Source organism: Xiphophorus hellerii, chromosome 20 (assembly GCF_003331165.1).
Source record: "Xiphophorus hellerii strain 12219 chromosome 20, Xiphophorus_hellerii-4.1, whole genome shotgun sequence".
Lineage (NCBI taxonomy): Eukaryota > Metazoa > Chordata > Actinopteri > Cyprinodontiformes > Poeciliidae > Xiphophorus > Xiphophorus hellerii.
In genome coordinates this window covers 23,155,503-23,177,433 of record NC_045691.1, presented here as the reverse complement: position 1 = coordinate 23,177,433, position 21,931 = coordinate 23,155,503, and the positions used below count along the sequence as shown (strand labels likewise).

The window sequence follows — 21,931 nt, the reverse complement described above, 5'->3', positions numbered from 1 at the left end:
TGATGCTGAGCTAAATATTTGCCATTAGTGTTTTAACAAAATCACTTTATCTGTGAATCAGCTCAGTTTATATAAAATACTCAGAAATGTAAACATGTGGTTAGTTAAAAGTAGTTTATTTGTGTGAACATCTTTGTTCTTTTCAGTGAATGAGATAAGTGAACTCCCACATAAAAAGTCACATCACCTCACATTCCTCTGGGATCTTTGCCTCTATGATAACACAATGTGTAAAACTTGAAAGTGTGCAGTCTGCCAGTTCTCTTTAAATCAACTTTAGTATTTTTACTATTTCCTGCTTTGTTTTTTTTAGTTACATTTTAAAAGTATTCTACTCTGGGTAGACAGTATGTCTGGCTCCTATTCACGCTGCAGACTTCTTTGGTGGTGAAAGACTTTCCTTTGTTTTGTTTTATTTCTTTTTAGCCATATTCTTACTCCCCTTTTGATGTGTAAATCTTACAGGGAGCTGATCCAGTGAGTCAAGACAGCCAAGACTGTAAAATTCTCCTCTGACTTCAGCGCCAAACAAGAAAAAAAAAAAAGAAAAAAGAAAGAAGCGGATGTCTGGGCCAGGAAGTGAAATGAAAAAAGTCTGAACAGCTGATTGTGTTCTGCTCACACTGCTGATGTGGTGCTTTAGTGAAAATGGCAAACAAAAAACAATCTCCTAAAACCCTAGCTATGTCAAAAATAAAACCCAAAAAAGCCTTACAATTTAAAGAGGTGTACTTTTATTTTACCATGACTGTTGAAGCTTATTTTCTGAACTGGGTTATTGAAAGGTAAAATACATAAAATATGCAAGCAATCTTTATTTTTGTCCTATAGCAATGCATGTGGCTGAGAAATAACCGAGTCAAAGCAATTATGAAAATAATCATTTTTAACTTTTAATTTCTTCCAGAACCCAGAATCTTTGGACCTGTCTATCCAGAGTGCCTTGTCGGCACTCTTCCCACCTTTTGAGGTCACAGCACCCATCGTCCTCTGCCAGCTATTTCGTACCATCGATGAACGTTACCACGGCGATGCTCTGCAGTGCCTGTTGGACTTCCTTATTCCCTCCAAACACCTGCTGGAGTCTGTCCAGCAGGCTGCATGTGTGAGTGTGAATGCATAAAAAGATACTGTTCATCTTCAGTCATGCTGTAGACTCCCAAATGGGTTACAGAGGTTCAAAGAATAAGTAAATAACTTGCTGTGACTGTCAAAGGTTTTAACAAAAATAGTGGAAACTTAATAGAGAAGCTGCTGAGATCTAACTTTACATAGCTTGGTTACTGATATTTTTCAATCCAGAATTTTTACTCGAATATATTTATAGTTTTTTGTTAATATTTTCTACTGTGTGGACAACAGACTGCACGCTTGAGAACAGTAACAGCAAACAGTTCAGCATCATGTCCTAACAAAATTAAATGAAGCACTTCTGATGCTGAGATTTTTACTGTTTTCAGTGCCTGTTATTACAGTCATAGTCCTTATAATTCTGCTTATTGCCAATAAACAGCATAACTGAATGAAAATTGCAGCTCCTAAGTATCAGAGAGTAAATCTAAAAATCCTTGTCACTCTGTAATAACAATTTTTTTTTTTTTCAGGCTGGATACTCTGACGTAGTTTTCCGCTGTGAGGGTTGGCCTCTTTGTCTGCATGACAAAACCGTCGTCCAGTTAGCGTCTGTGAACCCTTTGCTGTTGCGTCCTGGAGACTTCTATCTTCAGGTGGAACCCTTTGGTGACCAAGCGGCCCGGATTGTCCTCAAGAGCCTTCTGGAGGAGGGATGTCGAGAGGTTGAGGAGACACCGATCCCTGAGACTTCCTACCCCTGCCTCTTCACTGAAGAGTGGCTGCAGGATATCAATGAAGGACGCCACGGGACTCCTCTGTCTCGCTGTTTACTTTGCACAGATCAAGGTGTGATCAAGTTGCAGTGGTCTGAAATTTCAATTCCAGAGTTTTTAGACAAGCCTAAGACTGTCTCCGCCTGTGGTGAAGCAGCGCCTCAGACCAAGAAGGCCTCAGCTTCCTCCCACTTCAATTCATCAACCCTTCCAGTGGAGGCAGTGAAGCTGCCACAAGAAGACAGGATGTCAGCATCTCTGAGACCATTGCACACATCCTCAAAACTCATCAAAATGGAAAGGCGACCGCCCAGATCAGGGTCCAAACCAATGAACAAACCTGTGGGCTGGGTTTCTCCTAACACCTGGGAGAGTCTGACCTATCAAGAAATGGAGGGGGATTATGTTGACTTGGTGGACTTTGCTAAAGGGAAGGAATTTGTGGATAAACAAATTCAACCTATTTCAGTGTTGCCCAAACCTGTGAGACAGCCGCCACCCATCCCACTTGGAAATAGTGGACAAACCCTGCAGTATGCAGATGAACCCTGTATGCCATGTGGCCAAAGACAGCTGGATCAGGATCTTATTGACCTGGATTTGAAATGTAGATACAGAGACTCTTATGTAGCAGCGCTAAAAAACCCGGTGCCTTTTGAAAGGGGAGGTGTGGACCTCCTAGGTGCCTTGGAGGAGGTTGGACTGTTTGAGGATGATGATGTAAGACCTGGAGGGGCATTTGAAGGTCAAAAAGACCACCTGTGTAACTTATCCAACCACTGCCAAGAACCTGCGATGGACAGTGAATCCTGTGAAAGCACGGGATGTCACCGTCCTTTGAGCTGTGAATCAGAAAACACGATGAAGGAATCAGCTTTGATTTTAAAACCCTTCTCTGGACTGAGCCCCAGTGACAGTAAACTAACTTCTCACCAGTTGGGGCATGCTTTTTTTAAGCATCCAGGATCAGTTGTGTCCTTGGCGACATCTGACGGAGGTTTGAAGACACGCCAAAAAGAGGAGGGTGTAAAACCATCGGGAAAACACAAAGTCAAAGTGAGATCTATGTCTGCTTTGTCAGACACCCCCACAGGGAGTCCTATTCTGTACAAAATCAACAACAGGAGCCACAGTGATGTTTGTCCTGAAACAGTAACCAGCATAATGCAGCATCAAAATAGTACAGCAGAATATCAGGAGGCTTCAAACGTGGAAAGACTGAAGTGCTTGAAAAAAGGTAAGTAGAGACAATGTTTCATCGTCTCTGTTGGCTAATTCACTGCAGATTTCATTTTAGAACGTAGCCCCCACACACAGTCCACACATTGTTAACATTATGCCCAAGCAGTCATTCATAATGAAGTGTCTCTCAATGCTCAAAGAATCTCCCAACTTTCAAGCAAAAAAAATGAAGAAAAAAAAACGAGTGCAAGAAACTCTACCGTGACCTTGTTGTGTTTGAGGGAATGTGGCTCCTCTGAGGGTTACGCTTCATAAAGACTCTTCAGAACAAGGGTTCAAAAGTCAAAGATCAGACTTCAGCACAATCATCCTCCCGGGAATCTCCCCTGTGCTGTCTGAGATCATTGGCTGGACGGTCACATTCACGTCATTCCTCTTATCAGGGGAGGGAAAGGAAATAGCAACCTGCACCCCAGTAAAAGAGGGTCTGAACCCAGTGGGTGGAAAGAAAAAAAAGTACAGGGCATTTGTCTAATTTAGGGAGACAGAATGACATGCAAGGAGGAAGTTTCTCTGCTCTCCTCTTTTGTTTTCATGTCTAAGAATGCCCTCAGAGGGACGAGCTGAGATCTTGGCTGGAGACATGCTTGTCATAGACTATTAAAATAGTGGGGACTATAGATGGGGCCTTGTTGAGAGGAGGTCAATTAGGATGTCTGCCTCACTTTGTTGCCAGGCTAAGACTTTTAAATTATTATTATTATTATTATTATTATTATTATTACAGAATGTCTATATAAAGTTGTGTATCTGTGCTGAATTTGTCTAAACTCAAATAAAAGTACTTGTTGACATGGAAGGATTGGTGGAAAGAATATATGCAAATTTAGGATCACTCAACATTAGCATAGATATGGTGTAAATTTAGGTTATTTAAATATTCATTTGAACCATTCTTTCCTATGTGTAATTAAGAAATAAAGCTTCCCACTTTAATGAAACTTAGAAACAGGAAGTTTAAATTTCTGTCCTCCAATCGCCACTGATGACACATGATACATACACCCTGAAATATACATTAAGTATTCACATAACCCTAACTCCATAATACTTACCTGAGTGTCCTTGACTAAGTTGCAGCTAGAATGGTAGAGTCCACTTTCCTTCTACTAAGCATAACATATAGAGCATGCATTTTTAATTGGTTGGGGTAAGGACCATTCAAGAAAACTTATGTTAGCAGGACTTTGGTGTATATTTGGAATCACTGTTCTGTTGGGACAGACAACTTTGTCCAATCTTCAGTCATTTTTCCCAAACCTCAGATGGATGGAAATTAGTCAAGATGTTCAACAACATCCCAAAAACCACAAAGAAAGAACCACAGAAGTCAGTATCTATACACACAGTCTTTGAAATTTGCAGTTGCACACATGGAAAATCCAAGTACCTTTTGGAGAAAGACATTGAGTTGGGAAGTAGCATGCTCAAGGTTAGGCTGTTTGACCAAAACCTACACCTACAGATGTCAAGCATACAACTTCATCACTGAAATCTGTCTTGCTTCTCTGTTTTACAAAATTACTGCCTGCTTTTGAAAACCAACAGTTTTTTGTGTTTTCTGCAGATTTAGATTCGAGCACATCCAGCATGAATGGATTGGGTTCCAAACTTTTCAGCATAAAGGTGGAAAAACAACCTTCTGCAACAGGATCTGGATGTCAGCAGGGCTCACAAACAGAACAATCCTGCTTGAGGAAGATCAGGGGTCTGCTGGAATTGGGCATTATTTGTTTACCAGGTAATTTGTGCTGATAATTCTCTCAAAAAATGTAAAGATTATTTCTAAAACATGAAACCAAAGTAAATTTTTTATGATCAAACAAAATAGACATGTTATCTTTAAATGTACCAAGACATATTGAACACTGTAGAATCCAAGGTGATTTTCTTACATTATTCACTAGATTCTTCTTTGTTAAAACCGAGAAGCCAAAGCTAACAACCATTTGATTGTGCATTTAACAACACAAACAAACAAACGTGCATTTCTTTAAAGAAATAATTCTACATTTGCAGGCAGCAGGGACAGAAATGGCAGGGCGGTGGTCGAGGTCCATGGTGACAGGAAGGAGTGGATGTCCCCTCTTGTGTCAGCAGAAAGCATTTGTGAATTGCTGCTGTACTTACACTCCATACCAAGGTACACCAGACAAGTCACATATTGTCCTTAATTATTAGTTCCTAAACGGTGTGCGACTAATTGGAAGATGATTTCAAGACCTCTATTTTTCAGCTGAGAGGAATGAAAACTGGCATGCAGTGACACATTTAACCACAAGAGGGCTGCAGAACATCATTTAGAAATATTTCCAGCATGATTTATTTATTTATTTTTTTTTACAAAAGGGAGCCATTACATTCCAGCCACACAGAGTTCCCTGTTGTTAGTTTATAACCGTTTCTCTACAGTATATTTTTTAAGTTTAGTCATCCATATCCAATGAGAGCATCTAGTAATGACCAACATTTCCAGTGTTTCCACACAACTGGGAATACTTACTCTCAAATGTCTATCATTAAGAACTTTATCAACATCACTTGTTAACACTTGGTTTATTGTTGACTTTTAAGATTCAAAAGCTCTTTGTCTTACTATTCTGACCGTCCAGTGTCTGCAGCAAAGAGACATACCACAGCAGTCTGCTGCAGCCAGACCAGCTGCCAGCAGTCTGGTATGTAGTGTCTTGCCAGAATTAGCAGCCTTGTCTCATGTAAGCTCACACATAATAGTTTGCCTGCTCAAAAAGAAGCCCTTATAAGTGGTATGTGAATACCTCCTCAGCATGCTATCAAATCTTACAGAAACTTGTTAACTACACATTCTTTTAAGTCAGGTCTGTGGCAACAGATGAACACCTAAAACAGTGGTGTCCAAAGTCGGTCCTCGAGGGCCGGCATCTGGCATGTTTTAGTTCTCTCCCTGGTTGTAGTAACAATCTTTTCAGCATGTCAGTTGTTCTTCTTTGGCCTTCTAATGAGCCATCATTGCATCCAGGTGCTTTAAACCAGGGAGCAAATAAAAACATGCAAGATGCCGGCCCTCAAGGACCGACTTTTTGGGCACTACTGACCTAAATCATGCAGGATAATGAGTCCTGAGGACCAGGATTGGGAAACACTGCTGTAGCGCTAGGCTAATATTAGCATGCTTACATGATTTCCATGTGGCCCATTGATAATGTGGCCTGTTAATTCATTCTGAGTAGATAAAACTTACATAAAATGTAATTTGACTTCTTCCTCTGCTTTGATTTAATTGTCATAAAGCAGTACAAGTTTTCCTCTCTCTCTCCAACACCTGGAGTCCTAAATATCTGATTGCACAAAGTAGAATAGGTCACATAGCATGGTGAGAGGGGAAAAGATTCAGGAAAATCACATGCCATCATTAAACTAATGCGCACAAACTACAAGACAGTGAGGCATTTTTTGAGCACATAAATATGTGTGACATCATCAGGCCCACAACAGGTAACAGGAAGTAAGTTCTCGCAGGGACTTCCAACCCAATAATAATAATAATAATCTCTAGAATGGGATTGAGAAATCCTATAGTGGTTTGTGAGCAGGTTCATGTCAGATGGAAATAAGGCAAGGAATGCAAATGTTTAGAGTAGCTCAAGCCTGCAATGAGAATTCACAAAAATAGATACTGTGTCAAGCTCTGGTGTGTTTTAACGTGATGCAATGTTTTCATAGAAAGGACGTCCGAGAGCTGGGAATGACTCTGGTGATTAATGGCAAGAAGAAGCCGCCTCCACTTCACCTCTACAAGGCTCTACTGATGGCACAGGTTAAAACATGAAAACTGCATGCACATGCTCACGAAGCTGTCTGATAAGATTCATAGTTCTGGGAAGGCATTTTTTACCAAAGCTCCTGCCTGATTTTCAAGTAGATACAAGATCTGAGGGTTAAGGGTGTTTACTCCCTGTTTAAATGTGCTATAAAGCTACATACTTTGTATGTACTGTAGGTTAATGTAAAGATTATATCATGTCTAAATATCTTAAAAATACAGTGATGCTCTGTGAATGCAAATCACATTCTCCTTATATATTTTGTGTTTGACTTTTCGCCTGCCGTAACAGGAGCAAGCTCTCCACGCTGTTCACAGCATCATCATGTTGATCGATAAGGACAGCAGTCCCCGGCCGGAGAAGCAGCCGGGTCTGCAGGTCAGAAGTCACAGCAACTTTCACATCCATCAGTTTCTTTCAAAGTTGTAGTTAGATGAAAGATGAATCACACTTCCTCAAAGTCTTTGTGCGTTTTTTTGTTTTTTGTTTTAATAGATGGATGTTGTTACTTCGATGAGAGCCCTAAGCAAAACAGTGGAAGCTCCCCAGCTGACCTCTGACCTGGGAGGGACGTTTGCCTACAATCACAAGGACTGGATGCAGTTCCATCAGGTATAACCAGCTGCAAAATTTCCCTTCGAAACTCAGGACTGCTTAACCTCAGTTCATCTGAAGAAATTTTTTAATCACACTAAAACAAAGGTCAAATAATATTTAGATACTTTTATTTGCTATTAATCATATAATAAAACAGAAAAGAGTAATAGTAACAGAAAAGAGGATGCATCACGTCCTTTCACTTTCTGATGGTTTTAGATCAAGAAACTAAAATGTTAGCCTGTTTGCCTTTGCAAAATAACTCAAGCTCACTTAAATTAAATTGAAAGTTCTTTCTAAATTTAGGTCTGGACTTTGACTGGGCCACAGGCTTTGGTCGAAACCATTTTATTGTATCTCAGAGTGTGTATGTGGCGTCTTTCGAATCCCACTTTAAACTTTACCTCAGTTTTACCCCTGTGTTATCTGGGTTGTTCTTTGGTCTTCATGATTCTGTTGGTTAAGCAAATTTTCATCTCTCTGAGAACTTAGAGCAGGTTTATTTATAGTCGGAATACATTGCCTCATGTTTGGTTGTCATGTGACTTAATCTGCAAGGTTCAGTCAGTGTAAATATTTTTATAAGGCACTTCACATCATTTGATGTGATCAAATGGACAGTATATACAACATTATTACTCTGCATAAACAAAGCTCATGCCATATAAACATGTGTAGCAGCACAAACGTTTATGTGCTCTCATATTTACAGTGGTTCTGCTTGCATTTTTGATTTGGACCATTTATTTGACTTCACTTGAACCAAAGAATGTTCCAGCTTCCTGCTTTGCATGAGATTACAAATCTAAACAGAAGGGAATTTATAAAGTTTTACTCTGGCAGTTTTAGATCGACAACACCTAGCCTGTAAGTCGTTTGATGCAGCATGAGATGTAGAAACTAGATAACGATATGGTGTTAAATAGTTGACAGCTAGTACTTTACCTGAAGATCTGTGTAAAGACACGAAGCATATATTTTTATTAACGGCATCAAATTAGTAATAAAACCTAGAGAAAAACAAACTCATAATTATTATTTCAGATGACTGAGTGAAGTTGTTGATGTAGCTTCAGAAGATATTTGTGTGAATATTTTCTGTGGTTGCAAATTTCACATACGAGTGCACATTTTCTTCTGCCTCCAAATTTCTCTGACATCATTTGTGGATCACATTTCTGTGGTTTTGTTGTATACAAGAGAAACCTGGGACTTTGTATTTACACTCACAGGTCCCTTTGGGTATTACACGGGGTTGGGGCCATAGATTCAACAAGGTAACAAGGAATTATTCATCATCTTCTCTATGTAGAGATTTTGGTACAAATAGACATGATAGAATCACAATCATGATGAAAATCTCTAGTTCCTGTTCCTGTTCTTGACACAAAGAGAGGTTCTCTGTGTGGTCGTTCGTCTGCTACTCACTAAACAAGTGACCAGCAGGAATATTTAAGAACCAAGAGCTGTGTGTATTTAAAGTAACTCTTAGTAATAATATAATCTGAGGTGTTCAGTCTGTACCTAAACAATATGTTTGAAATCTCCTCCATGACATGCAGTAAGCTTTGGGTGATAAACAGAACTTGCTTCTTATTGAATCTTATACAATATACATCTTTATAGTTACACATCATGTTTCTGCCTTTTATTTAATTTGTTTCAGAAGCATGTGCCTTTCATGGCAAACCTGCGAGGGGCCAACAGCTTGTTGCAAAAGGCCATCAAGAGAGTGGACAGAAGGAAACCAATGGACTCTGCTGAGGTCGGACAGGTTCACAGTGTAACAGATGTTGTCAGTTTATCCATTGGTCTCACATTTTGACCCCCAGTTCTGTGGTTACTGCAGGAAGTTCAAGAGAGCATTCAGGAGCAAAGGGTTCTAATGAAGGAGGTTCTGGAAGATGACAGACTGGTGACTCTGCAAAAGGAAGGAGGAACGTTACTGGCGAGGATGAAGAAAGAGGAATTCAGATTTCTGCAGTCTGAGGACTATAGGTACAAGAGTGAACTTTTGACTTTTTGTTTGGCAGGTTGTCAAAATCTATATGCTGCAATAAAGGAAGCTCAAACGACATAGCTACAGATTTTTCTCAGTTACACTATTTGAACTTGTGTACATGCAGTCTTGTTAGTAAAATTTCCCATATCTGACCAAAATCATACTTTTTTATTGAATGATTAATTCGAGAGCTGGTGTTTAAATTGCTCAACATGGGCAAAGACAAATAAAGGAGAAGCTGCTATATGTCAAGGCTCTTTTCTACACACTCAGAGTTCTGAGGAAATAGTGGAAGTAGAAATGCTAACTATGTGCATTCATCTCTGTGGGTATATTTCCATATTGAATGTTCTACTTTACACAGTTTAAAGGGCATCATTGTAGTGATTTTAAAGCTTTGTTGTTCCTGCCTGAAGCTTGAAAGATAGATTGATTTCCATATCAAAAGTTTAGAATCATTTTGCTAATGCTCCAAATGTTGTGAATAGACAGGAAGCCAAAAAAACCCATCTCATGTATTTCATTGATTTTGCTCAGACACTGTAAAGAATCTTACTTTTTACAACGTTTTGGGCATTTTTATCAACTTCATGGTCAGGGGTGTTTCAATTTCTGTTCAGAGATGCTTTGGAGTTGGCAACAAGTCTTTACAACCAAGTGGAGGAGAAGCTCCACATGTTGGTGATGAAATCAAATGAGTCGCTGCAACACCTGGAGAACCTGCTCAGGCACAGAGACATGGAGGCTAAAATCATCTCGGTAACAAAATTCTTTTTCTTCTTTCTTTTGAATTGTGCTTCTAAATATCCGCTAAAGTTTATATTCAACCACAAGACATTAGTGGAAATTTCCAGACATGAAGCTCATACAGAACTATTTCTTTCATACACCCTATGTTTTAGCAGTCTTACACCTTGCCAAGTTATAAGGAAGCTTCTCTCTAACTCCTGCTTTATTTCTTCCAGGAGGGATTGTGGTTCAGTACAGAGGGGGAGCAGATTCTGAAGAACTCTTACTCAACTGATGACACACCGGTGGGCAGGGAAAAGGCCTTGGAAGACTTTAATCTGTTTCTCACTAAATCCAAGGTACACTAACACACTAAGAAAAATGCTGTTCACTTACAATCAGGAATATTTGAATGGCATTTAGTTGCATTTTTCTCTTTAAAGCACAAGGGGAAATAATTGAAGGGCATGGTAAAAGTATTCACACCCCTACTACCCTTTTTATATTTTGTTGCATTACAGCCACAAACTTTAATGTATTTTATTGAAATGTAACAGACATGAGTAGAAGAGTGCATAAATGAGAAGTGTAAAGAAATTAAATGAGCTTTTCAATTTTTTTCCAAATCAAAATGTGACAACCACTGCTTGAATGCTTGAATTGGTATTCACATCCATGTCGTACTGCTGTTAGGTCTGTAAAACGTTTGATGTATGTCTCTAGCTGCTTTGCAGATGTAGAAAAAAGTGCCTTAGCCTGAAGAGGGGGTTGGAATTAATTGGGCAGCACAGTTTTTAGTTCTTGTCTGCCTAACACATGTATATGATTTGAGCTAAACCAATGTAGCTCTGGTGGTATGCTTAGGGTCATTATTCAGCTGGAAAGTGGATCTCTCCCCTTTTCAAGTCTTTTTTTTAGCCTTAATTGGGTTTCTTTCTTTTTTTTTTGCCAGATTTCTCTGCATTTAGTTGCATCCATCTACTAAAACATGGCTTGTGGCAAACTGGAAGTGGAACTTCTTCCAGTGATTGTTTTCTTCCCAGTAGAAGGAAAAACATCCCCAGAGGATGATGCTGGAATCGCCGGCTATCAGATACGAGAAAGACTGAAAAAAAGCACACTTTCAGATTTTTTTTTTTTTTTTTACCCCTCCAGGGGGTCTTTTTTGTGGGCTCTAGTGTCCCTTTTACAAAAGTAGGCTGACAGGAATGGGGAAGGAGAGGGGGGAAGACATGCGGCAAATGTCGCCGGGTCCGGGAGTCGAACCCGCGACGGCCGCGTCGAGGACACAAGGCCTCCAAATATGGGTCGCGCTAACCCCTACGCCACCACGGCACGCCCACACTTTCAGATTTTAATATATAGTTATAGTAGGAGTGGTATGTCCAGGGGGATGTTCCTTGTAAGTTTTAATACAACAAAATAAGTAATTCAATATCATATATCCTTTTGACTAAACTATAAAGTTATGTGCTACGTTGTTTTTGTTATAAAAATCCCAACAAAATACATTGAGGTTTGTGGTTGCTTGGTGAAAAATATGAAAATACTACAGGAAAATGAATACATTTTCTACACTTGATACTATGTAATTTGTCACAGGATAAACAGCAGTATGCCTTGATACTCATCAAGGAGGCGGAGGAGATCATTGGCACCATTAACTCAAGTCCTGCTGCTGAGATTTTTCGGACCCTGGTCGGCACTTTTAAATCGAACGTAGAAGACTTCGTGTTGCGAGCAGAACAAAGACAGAAAGATTTACTGTCAGTCGTGCATTTGTACAGATTTTGTAAACAGGTTTGTATAAATATAATCTTCAGTAGTTTCACCCTTCTTTGTATATTTCTTCTCACTGGGGCTCTCCAAAACTTTAGCCATTTTGTTTTATATTTACAGGCAACAGACTGGGCTAAAGAATGCCGTAGCCTTTTGGAACAGATAGAAGCAGGATGTTGCTCATCTCAGACCCTAAACACACTTCAAATGCAAAAAGAGAGATTAACTGGTGAATTTTCCGCCCCACACTTCCAGGCTCTGAGGGCTAAGGCCTCTGCCATGGGAGCAGAGTCCTCAGGGATGCTGAGAGCATGGAATGCAGCCTGGGTCCAGAGTCAGGAAGTCAAGCAGCGTCTTGAGGAGATGCAAGAGAAGCACAAAGGTGTAGAAAAGAACCCAACCCAGCATACCACAGCTGCAAACCCTCTGGGGGAGCACAAAGAAAAGGAGAGGGAGGGGAAAAGGAATGAGCTGGGGGAGGCTCGGAACGTACAGATCCCACAGCAGAGCTCTCATGTGGAAGTCGTCAGCACTGCGAAATGTCAAGGAGAAACGATCTCTGCAGCATTCTCAAAGCACAACTGTGAATCTGACCTCAACATTAAGAAAGAATTACTTGAAGCACAATGCAACAACTCAAAGAATACTTCTGATTTGTCACAAACTGGTGATTTTCATACAGCGAGCCAATGCAAGTCAAATGAGCACCACAGCATTACAGATCTGAGCACTGTAGGTCCTGCAGAAAGAAAGGATTTTCCTGTCCATCAGACTCTAGGTCGGTCTCTAAGCGAGGGCTCGTACGAGATGAGTATCTCTGGCTTTTTGCCTCTAAGTCACAAACACTGCCACAGCAGGAAACACTCCCTGGATCAAAATCTGCAGCCCACCCAAAAGCTGCAGACTTTCCGTCAAGTGGGTGTGCAGCCAGACAACCTGAGCTGTGAGTCGAAAAGAGACCATAAACAAGGGGAGGGAAAGGACGGTACCATCTCCACCCGGAGTCCGGAGGATTTAAGGACTTCAGAGACATTACTCACTCCAACAGAAAGCAACATTTTGTAAGTAATCCTCCCTTCTTCAGTTTCTAAAGGATACTGGAGGATAGTAAGTGGAAAACAGCAAATGCAGTCACATACACTCATATTCAATGCATTAGAAAATCATTTAAAAGTTTTATTTATTTCATGAACGTAATCCACTAAATGAAACACATTACATGTAATCACATATAGACTGCCTTCAAGTCTTTATTTCCATAAAATCACAATTTGCCACTTTAGAGTTGAAATTAAATGTTGCCATTTAATTTCAAATAAGTGACACATTCAGTTTTTTGTGCTGTCTGACAAGGTTGTTGGACTAAGATTACTGGGCGTTTAGATGTTTTGGGAAAATCCAGCGGTTAGTGATGCGTTTTTCTGAATGTCTGATAGATTAAATGACAACATCTGACTCATTTATTTTAAGGCAACACCTCAAGCAGAAGTCTGGTTTATTCCTGGGTAAAATTTTCAGATGCCAGAAGATGTTATGTTTATATATTGGAGCTGTTCAAACTAATCAAAGACTTGAGTTATGTCCTTTGGTCTCTGGAAACAGAAATGAATAAAAGTTTGACCATAATCAATCAAGCAATCAATAAAATTTGATTTGTATAGCACATTTCAGCAGCAAGGCAGTTCAAAGTGCTTTACATCATAAACACACAAAAATCAACAGCTGAAACATTAAATTTTTCCAAGTGTCATCATTACACATCAAACTGTTGGTTAGTGTTTCATTTATTATGATACAAAAGCAACTATAAACAGGTGGGTGTTAAGTCTTGATTTTTAAGGAACTCAGTGTTTCGCTTTACAGTTTTCTGGAAGCTTATTCCAGATTTCTGGTGCATAGAAGCTGAATGCTGCTTCTCCAAGTTTGGTTCTGGTTCTGGGGATGCAGAGCAGAACCAGAACCAGAAGACCTGAGAGGTCTGGAAGGTTGATACAACAACAGCAGATCTTTAATGCATTGTGGTGCTAAACCGTTTAGTGTTTTATAAACTAGCAATATTTTAAAGTCTATTCTTTGAGCTACAGGGAACTTTAGAATTTGGTGATGTGCTCTATTCTCCCCTATGTGACAATAATAACTGTTGTCAGATTTGGGTGAAAAAGAAGGAAACGTTCAAACCAGAATATCATCTCAACTGTACAGTATGGGTATATCAACGCATCTGGTGTTACAAGTAAGCAACTTGTAACATTGTAAGTTGCTTGTTACAAGTTGTAACATTGTAACTTGTAACACGTTTGTATAAGTAACAAAGGTGTTAAAAAGTTACAAGTTGCTTACTTGTAACATTGTAAGCAACTTACAATGTTGCTTACAATGTTAGCAACATTGTTAGCAAAATGTTTGCAACATTGTAAGTTGCTAACTTACAATGTTCAATTGTATCAATTGTACTATTGTATCTATTGTGGATGCAATGGATACTGTAACATTGCATCCACAGAAAATGTAGTAACTCAGAATAAGATTAAATGAAAAATATTGGCAAGTAGTATTAATGGTTTGTATCAGCCCAATATTCTTTCCACGCTGGGTGGCGGCGTCATGTTGTTTTGGGTGTTTTGCTGCAAGAGGGATTGGTGATGTTTCTTTTGAAATTAGATTGCATCATGATGAGTGAATTTTGTGTGGAAATGTTGAAGCAACATCAGCCATGAAGTTTGGGTACAAATAGTTTGGACAATGTCCCTAAGCAACTGATCAAATTATTTACAAAGTGGCTTAAGGACAATTAAGTCAATCGTTTGGAAGGGCCATCACAAAAAACAGCTCTACAAAATGCTCTGAAAAAGTATTAAAATCTCTTAGTTTGGAAAAAGTAAAAAAAAAAAACAAACAAACAATAATACAACAAAAACAAAAAAAGCAACTAAAAAGGCTTAGGAAGTAAAAATATTTGGTTTATCCTAATTGATCTAAAACAGGAACAGTCTAATCAAATGTCAGACAACGAGAAATACCGTGTATTTTCTGTACCAATGTGTGGTTTCAGCTGTAAATGTAAAAGAAATATTCACATGGATCAAGAAGAAAATTATGTGATATGCATAGCTAATGAAAAGAGCAATTTTATAAAATCAGTAAATTTGCATTTTTCATTTCCTACTCTTGGAACAGGAAAGTCCTGAAGATCTTGGAGGAGCTCCTGTCCACAGAGCGGGAGTATGTCAAAGCTCTGGGTTACGTCAGAGAACACTATTTTCCCGAGCTGGAGAGAGCAGACGTCCCGCAGGACCTCCGGGGCCAGAGGGGGAGCATTTTCGGGAATTTGGAAAAGCTCCACGACTTTCACCATCACTATTTCTCGGATGAATTGGAGAGCTGCGTGAAGGAACCATTCAGAGTCGGGCGCTGCTTTTTGCGTCATGTGAGTTCCTGAATTGTTTTCTCTTGCACTGTGTGCAATAAATAATAGATAAAGTCCCATTTATTACAACCCTAATCAAGATTTTGTCTGAGCCAACTGTAATTTGGCAGATTTTAATCAGTGTGGAGTCACGATTTTCAGTTCTGACCTTAAATTTGGATACTTCACCATAATGAGTTCCAGTGAAAACCATTCCAGATGTTTCATAGCTGATGACTGAGAATACGTCTGCTGCTTCCAAAAATGTCTGTCTTTCTTTCTAACAATTCAAACGATTAATTTCCTAAACAGGACGGGAGTAAGTGTTTGACTAAAAGAAGTGCGAAAAATTGTTCTCACCTTTATGCTTTGCGTTTTACATTCTGACATAAATAGTTTTAAAGGTGATGATTGATGGTGTTTATTTGTTCCTTTCTTTCAGAGAGAGAGTTTTGCTTTGTATGCCCTTTACAGCAAAAACAAACCCCAGTCAGACTCTCTTCTTACCAATCATGGAAAAAGTTTTTTCAAGGTGAGAACCCCTTTTTTTTGGTCCCAAAAATAATTTAGTTATTTTCTGTAGCAGGGAAAACCACCTGATATTTCGCTGGATGTCGTGCTTCATGAAAGTTGTTTTACCTCTTAGCCTGGTTTATATTTTGTCACTTCCTGGATCTTATTGGTATTTTCTGAAATAATCCAAAACAAAAGTGGTGCATGACTTTGAAGTTGAAGGAAAATTACACCAAGTTTTTCAAAAATACTAATCTGACAGTTGTGTTGTCCATTTGGATTAAACAAACACATTCAAACCACTTACATCATAAGTTCACTTTATGGCTTTAAACTGACTTTTAGCCCACTTAAAAATATATACAGTATGTATAACTCGATTGTTGGTAAATTCAACCCAACAACCTTCATTCACCATTTCATACCACATCTGCACTCTAACCACAGTGCTGCTTTGTTTCTGTTGCGTCATTCAGCAAAAGCAGCTAAAGCTGGGGGATAAAATGGACTTATGGTCCTACTTGCTGAAGCCTGTGCAGCGCATCAGTAAGTACAGCTTGCTGCTGCAGGACGTGATGAGGGAGTGTGGACCGGAGCAAACGAAAGAGGTCGCCGAGATCAAGGCAGCTCTGGAAGTCATCCACTTCCAGCTTCGCCACGGCAACAATCTGCTGGCCATGGACGCCATCCGCCAATGTGATGTAAGCGGGGACGCAGTAGTTGTTTTAATTTAGTATCAAAACAATATCAAGCAAGATTAACGTTTTGTATTTCCTTTACATACTTTTAAAATCACAATGCCGCAACAAATACAAGATGGAGAGTTCCAGACACAGGATCCGTTCCATGTGGTGTTAGGCAATTTTACAGGACTTAGTGATGAATTGGCAGTAGCAATAGACTCTAAGATGCAAGAAGGCGACTTTATTGATAATGTGAAAATTCATCTTTCATTGGTTTGGTGAGGTTAGTTATCCTGACATGCATGGGAGGGAGGTGAGTTAGAAACAATGACAGATCATCAATCTCTCCTGAACTTTTCCCTGAACTTTGCTGTGTGGCGTACGATGAAGCTCCATTATCCAGTGAGCAACAGCAGCTGGAATGGAGCTGAATCTACAGGAATACAGTTATTTCTTCAATGGCAAACAGATGCTCTAATAATAAGAAACCTCTGTTTTTTATGCTGCTTGACTTCTGTCCATTTGAACCTTTCAGGAGCAATTGGTGATATTCCAACAGAGACTGTATAGTAAACAAAGTGAAACTTCCTTTGAAAAACTGTTTTCACTTTAAATAGCCACACTTCCTCTTGTGTATGCACAGGTCAATCTGAAAGAACAAGGTCAGTTGATACGCCAGGATGAGTTCTTGGTAACTTTCAGGAAGAAGAAATGTCTCCGTCACATTTTCCTCTTTCAAGACCTCGTTCTCTTCAGCAAGACCAGAAAGACGGATGTGGGAAATGACACATACGTCTACAAACAGTCCTTCAAGGTAACCATTTAGTTCAGCATGTCCATTCACAAACATAACCCTGCAGAAAGAAAAACATTTCTTTGTCCAAGATTTCGTAACACTTCCTAACATGCTGAGAAGGAGCATTTATGTAACGGATAAAACTGACTAAGCTAATCAGATGCTTCTTCAACAACTGTCCTTTTTTATTTTATTTTAACGATAATGACCCCTCAAAGATTTCTGAATAAATTTAAAACAACAAAAATAAACATATAAAACGGACTGTACTTCACACTTACAGAAGAGTGCAATGTTTTTGTTTGTTTCTGTTTCTTCCTTTCTGCACAAAGATAAACACAACTTACATCTAACGTTTTACGCATGCTTGGCATTTCCTCCTGCTCCTGGAACTGCTTTGCTGCATTTGAAGCACCAGTTTTAAGAAATCATGTTGTCCTTCTGTTGTATTCAGACGTCTGATATTGGCATGACACAGAACAGCGGTGACAGCGGCTTGTGTTTTGAGATCTGGTTCCGAAAGAGGAAAAGCCAAGACACATACACACTGCAAGCTGAAAGCCGGGAAGTGAAGGAGGCCTGGACCAAAGACCTGGAGCGGATCCTGTGGGAGCAGGCCATACACAACAGGGGTACAAATATAAACGCACTTTGATTTGCGAAGCAATTCTATGTGGGGAATTCATTTAGTAAGAGCTGTAGTATTAGCTACATGTATTGAAACTTCTGATAAATATATATCTATAAAAAACTTTAATCAAACATTTTCTTGAAGTTGCTTAATATCACACTGAAAACTTCTGAAACAAATCAACCTTTAATATGAAACCTCCAGTAAGTATTGCAAGATCCAGTTTTATGAATTTGAAACTAACAAACTTGTGGCACATTTATTGCCACTTTTCTTCAATACAACTCCGTTCTGCCAATGGGACTGTATATAAGTCGTTCTAAACAACATTTCATAAGGCTGCAGAAAACAGAAACGGGGATATTTGGCCATTTCCCATTGTACAATCTATCTGGGAACTGATGCTGAGAGCGGCAGGTCACTAACGGTGAGGTTTGAAGATTTTTTTAATACTCTTGCCATTCTGCTCATGGTGTGAAAATATAAATATAGCTGCTTATCCAGCTTAGTGGCTAGAGTTGGGCAAGAGTTGGGGAACACCCTGGATAAATCACTTTTCTATCACAAAACAACAACAACAACAAAAAAAACCCCAGAAACTTCTGATTACTGTACAAGTTCCTAGAAATCCCGATGAGGATTTTATTAAATCACAAATAAAAAAGATCTCATTTATGTCAATTTTAAGGAATTGTTAGGGATAATAGCATAAATGATTTTGCATGTCAAACAGTTTGTATTTTTAGATTTTTGTTTTAATGAGATCATACTTCTGCAAGTCAATGTACATTTATTTCAGTGGTTTCACAATTGCAGTTTTTATATGATAAAGAGACACTTCATTGTCAGTTTTAAATCTTTGTCAGCTGACATTTGTCTTATCTGTTCAGAGGTCCGTATGCAGGAGAGAGTGTTCCTGGGTATTGGAAACAAGCCCTTCATGGACATCCAGCCCAGCGAAGCGGCTATCAGTGACAGAGCTATAAACTATGTTCTGATAGGCAGAGGTGAGTATTTGGTGCAAATACTATGACCTTTTTTTTTTTCATAATTAGGTTTATAACGTTTGGTCATCCTTCCGCTGATGAAAACATAATTTCCAATGTCCCTGCAGAAAACAAGGTGCTGTCCTCGTTGGGGTCGTGCGGCTCACAGGGTGGGCTTCTGGAGGGACGACCAAAATCTGTTGGTTCAGGCAGCAGTTCTTCTTCCTCCTCTTCCTCTGGACGCGGTTCCATGCCCCCTATTGGATTTGTTGGTGGTCCAAAGCGAAGGGTGGTTTCAGGGGGGCTTGTGGGATATGTATCACCGCCTGGATCTCTAGAAGAGGATGAATTGGACCGTGAGAGTGGAAATCAGAACTTACTATGTGAGTGAAAATTTGAAGAAGGCAGGATTCACATTTCCTTTACAACATTAGCAATCTAAGATCTGGGTTATTACTTCCAATGCAAAGGCAAGGATTTTCCTTTGCAAAACTTGTTTCTGTCAAGGTAGAAGGTTTTGCTAACACCAAAGTAAAACCGTGCAGTTGGTAAACTCCTTCACGTTTCTCCGTCCTCCAGTGGACAGCTCCGAGTCGTCGGGTGAGAGCGTGAGTGGTTTCAGCAGTTGCAGTCACAGCTGCCGCTCCGCTGCGGGAGAGATGGAGGACAGCTCTTCTGTCTGCGCCTCGATCATCACCTTGAAAGAAGTTGGATCTGCTCGTTCCACTGAAGCTTTGTCCGTTTCCCAAAGCCCAAACACTCTTCAAGAATCTGCAGTGAGCAGCCCATCACCAGCAGCACCCAGGATGAAACTCAAGCAGCAGCATCAGACCGAGGATCTGCCTGACAGCAAGGTGAGATGCAGGGCCTTTAATTTACTCTGCAGATGGTTGAAAAACAATACAATAAAATATATTTGCCTGCAGTGTCTATATTAGTAAATACACAGTTTATAAGATGGTGTAATTAAAATTCAATTATGAATCTTTCAGGGTGAAAGCACAAGTGCTGGAAAGTCTACAGAGGTTTGATATGTGAGATGCGGTACAGGATAAAGTAAGTGTAGCATAGAACTGATACTTGAAACTGCTGTCACACTGTCCTCTGTCTTGAAAAGTGTGTTGGTGTATTAAACAAAATGCTACTTTGGTCTAAAGGAGAGGAAATTAAGTGATTGCACCTCTGTTTTTGTGTAGTTTATGTATATTCTGATGGATGTAAATTATGCATTGTTTTACTTTTGCTTTGACATCGCTGTCTCATTTAAACTGTTTTAATTATATAAGGATCAGCTGATCCAAGATAGCTAAAGTGATCAAATAGCAGCACAGAGAGCTGTCAGCTAGCTGGATTTGGCTTCTGTTGATGATCCAGACATGAGCAAATCTTTATCAGTGGTAACACTGAATCCTTTGACTCTTCAAAAAAAAAAAAAAACATTCTCTGGAGATCTAATTGTGCCACTGGAACACAGATGATAGGAATTAAACTGTTATTTGCACTTTTGAATTTTACATGAATAAATTATTTTTTGGTTGTATTTTTTATGTTTCATTTTTCTCCAGAGGTTAAAAAGAAATAAACGCTCACTGAAGGTCGTCAGCCCTGAATAAAGTTGTTTTTGCTGCACCCATGAGCCTTGGAAGTCGGATCCAGGAAGGACTTTACACCTCGTTGGAGACGGAAAACCAGTGGGAACTGTTAATTATTGTACTCAGTGATCAGGTTAACCACTATTACTATTACAGATGACAAGTATTTCTTTGTGTTTTATTCATTTAAGCACTAAAGGAATGCGTTCACAAATAGATGTTGGACACTATGATATATCCAACTGATTTAACGAGATACAAAACATTGGACGCAATTTATTTACTATTGCCACTTTTATGCTTTATAAAGTGACAGTACCAATCATTTTGCATTTTGAGCTTGGGTTAGTGAGTAACCTCAAATATTTGAGTTGGAAGTTCGACTTCAGAGGATTTTCCAGTTGACTTCCAAGTCCATGTGGAGCATACCATCGTTTCCAGTTGTTTCTATATTTTGTTACAAGTTTGTAAATAGCTTTTTTTAAAAAATAAAAAACAGTTTTTTTTATATCACCACTAAAGCAATCACTTAGAAATACATCTTAATTGATCTGAGATAAATTTGATTTTCGAATGCATACAGTATGACTTTACATAAAATAAAGCCATGTGATTTCTAGTTGTTATAATCAGATATTTTTAGATGTAGATCATAAAATTATTACAGTCAGGTTATCATATTGCAGTGCTGCAGTTAATTGCACAGTGGCTTGAAAACATGTAATAATTCTGTTGGCCTAAATATAATAACTTGGTGTTTAACATTTGATATAAAATTGCTTTTATTTTTTAAAGTATTTCTTTTCATTTTCAGCCCATTTAAACTGCATTACTAGTAGGTAGTGCATAATGTGTTAGCTTTTGATATCACAAAAAATATTCCCACAAAGTTTTTTGTGTTTGTATTTAAGTGTTTTGTAATAAAAATAATTGTGACTGTTTCTTACCTCATTATTTTTTCTTTAAATCAGAACATGGAGTGTTTGATTTTGACTTCTTCTAGCCTATTACATGTCGCCACACAAGTTGTATTTTTGTCACTTCTTGAATCTACAGATTCAGCAGTGTCTGATTACAAAAACCAATTAAAAAAAGATACTTATTCATAATTCAATCATAGATCAACAAGGCTGGCATTTTCACATTGGGCTGGTTGGTTTGGAAAGACTTTTTAAAATTCCTTTCATCAACAACAAAATAATTAGAAAAAATAGTTTTTATTTATAAGCGTTACTCCAATAGCTAAAAATTTAATTTATACCAGGTAAGTTTTTTTCCCCCTGAGAATCTGGATCAGTATTGGACTGATTCTGTGCCTTCAGATG

At 38.9% G+C, this 21,931-nt stretch overlaps 1 protein-coding gene across 2 annotated transcripts in view; it reads left to right on the top strand.

Moving 5' to 3' along the window:
* The window catches only part of quob (quattro b), a 35,876-nt gene extending 14,324 nt beyond the window's left edge, over window positions 1-21,552 (top strand). Inside the window, exons 2-24 of one of the 2 annotated variants that reach the window (XM_032549758.1) lie at window positions 908-1,105; window positions 1,605-3,084; window positions 4,657-4,830; window positions 5,109-5,232; window positions 6,792-6,885; window positions 7,184-7,270; window positions 7,388-7,504; window positions 9,159-9,254; window positions 9,339-9,487; window positions 10,112-10,250; window positions 10,457-10,579; window positions 11,823-12,020; window positions 12,120-13,060; window positions 15,177-15,426; window positions 15,848-15,937; window positions 16,395-16,619; window positions 17,245-17,415; window positions 17,852-18,029; window positions 18,919-19,035; window positions 19,143-19,397; window positions 19,594-19,868; window positions 20,007-20,070; window positions 20,580-21,552. In XM_032549758.1, coding sequence (XP_032405649.1) covers window positions 908-1,105; window positions 1,605-3,084; window positions 4,657-4,830; window positions 5,109-5,232; window positions 6,792-6,885; window positions 7,184-7,270; window positions 7,388-7,504; window positions 9,159-9,254; window positions 9,339-9,487; window positions 10,112-10,250; window positions 10,457-10,579; window positions 11,823-12,020; window positions 12,120-13,060; window positions 15,177-15,426; window positions 15,848-15,937; window positions 16,395-16,619; window positions 17,245-17,415; window positions 17,852-18,029; window positions 18,919-19,035; window positions 19,143-19,397; window positions 19,594-19,868; window positions 20,007-20,045 — 5,520 coding nt within the window. In that variant the 3' untranslated portion in view covers window positions 20,046-20,070; window positions 20,580-21,552. Of the gene's footprint in view, window positions 1-907; window positions 1,106-1,604; window positions 3,085-4,656; window positions 4,831-5,108; window positions 5,233-6,791; window positions 6,886-7,183; window positions 7,271-7,387; window positions 7,505-9,155; window positions 9,255-9,338; window positions 9,488-10,111; window positions 10,251-10,456; window positions 10,580-11,822; window positions 12,021-12,119; window positions 13,061-15,176; window positions 15,427-15,847; window positions 15,938-16,394; window positions 16,620-17,244; window positions 17,416-17,851; window positions 18,030-18,918; window positions 19,036-19,142; window positions 19,398-19,593; window positions 19,869-20,006; window positions 20,071-20,579 lie in introns of both variants that reach the window. The other variant, XM_032549757.1, reaches the window with a different exon arrangement.
* The last annotated feature ends 379 nt before the right edge of the window (window positions 21,553-21,931 follow it).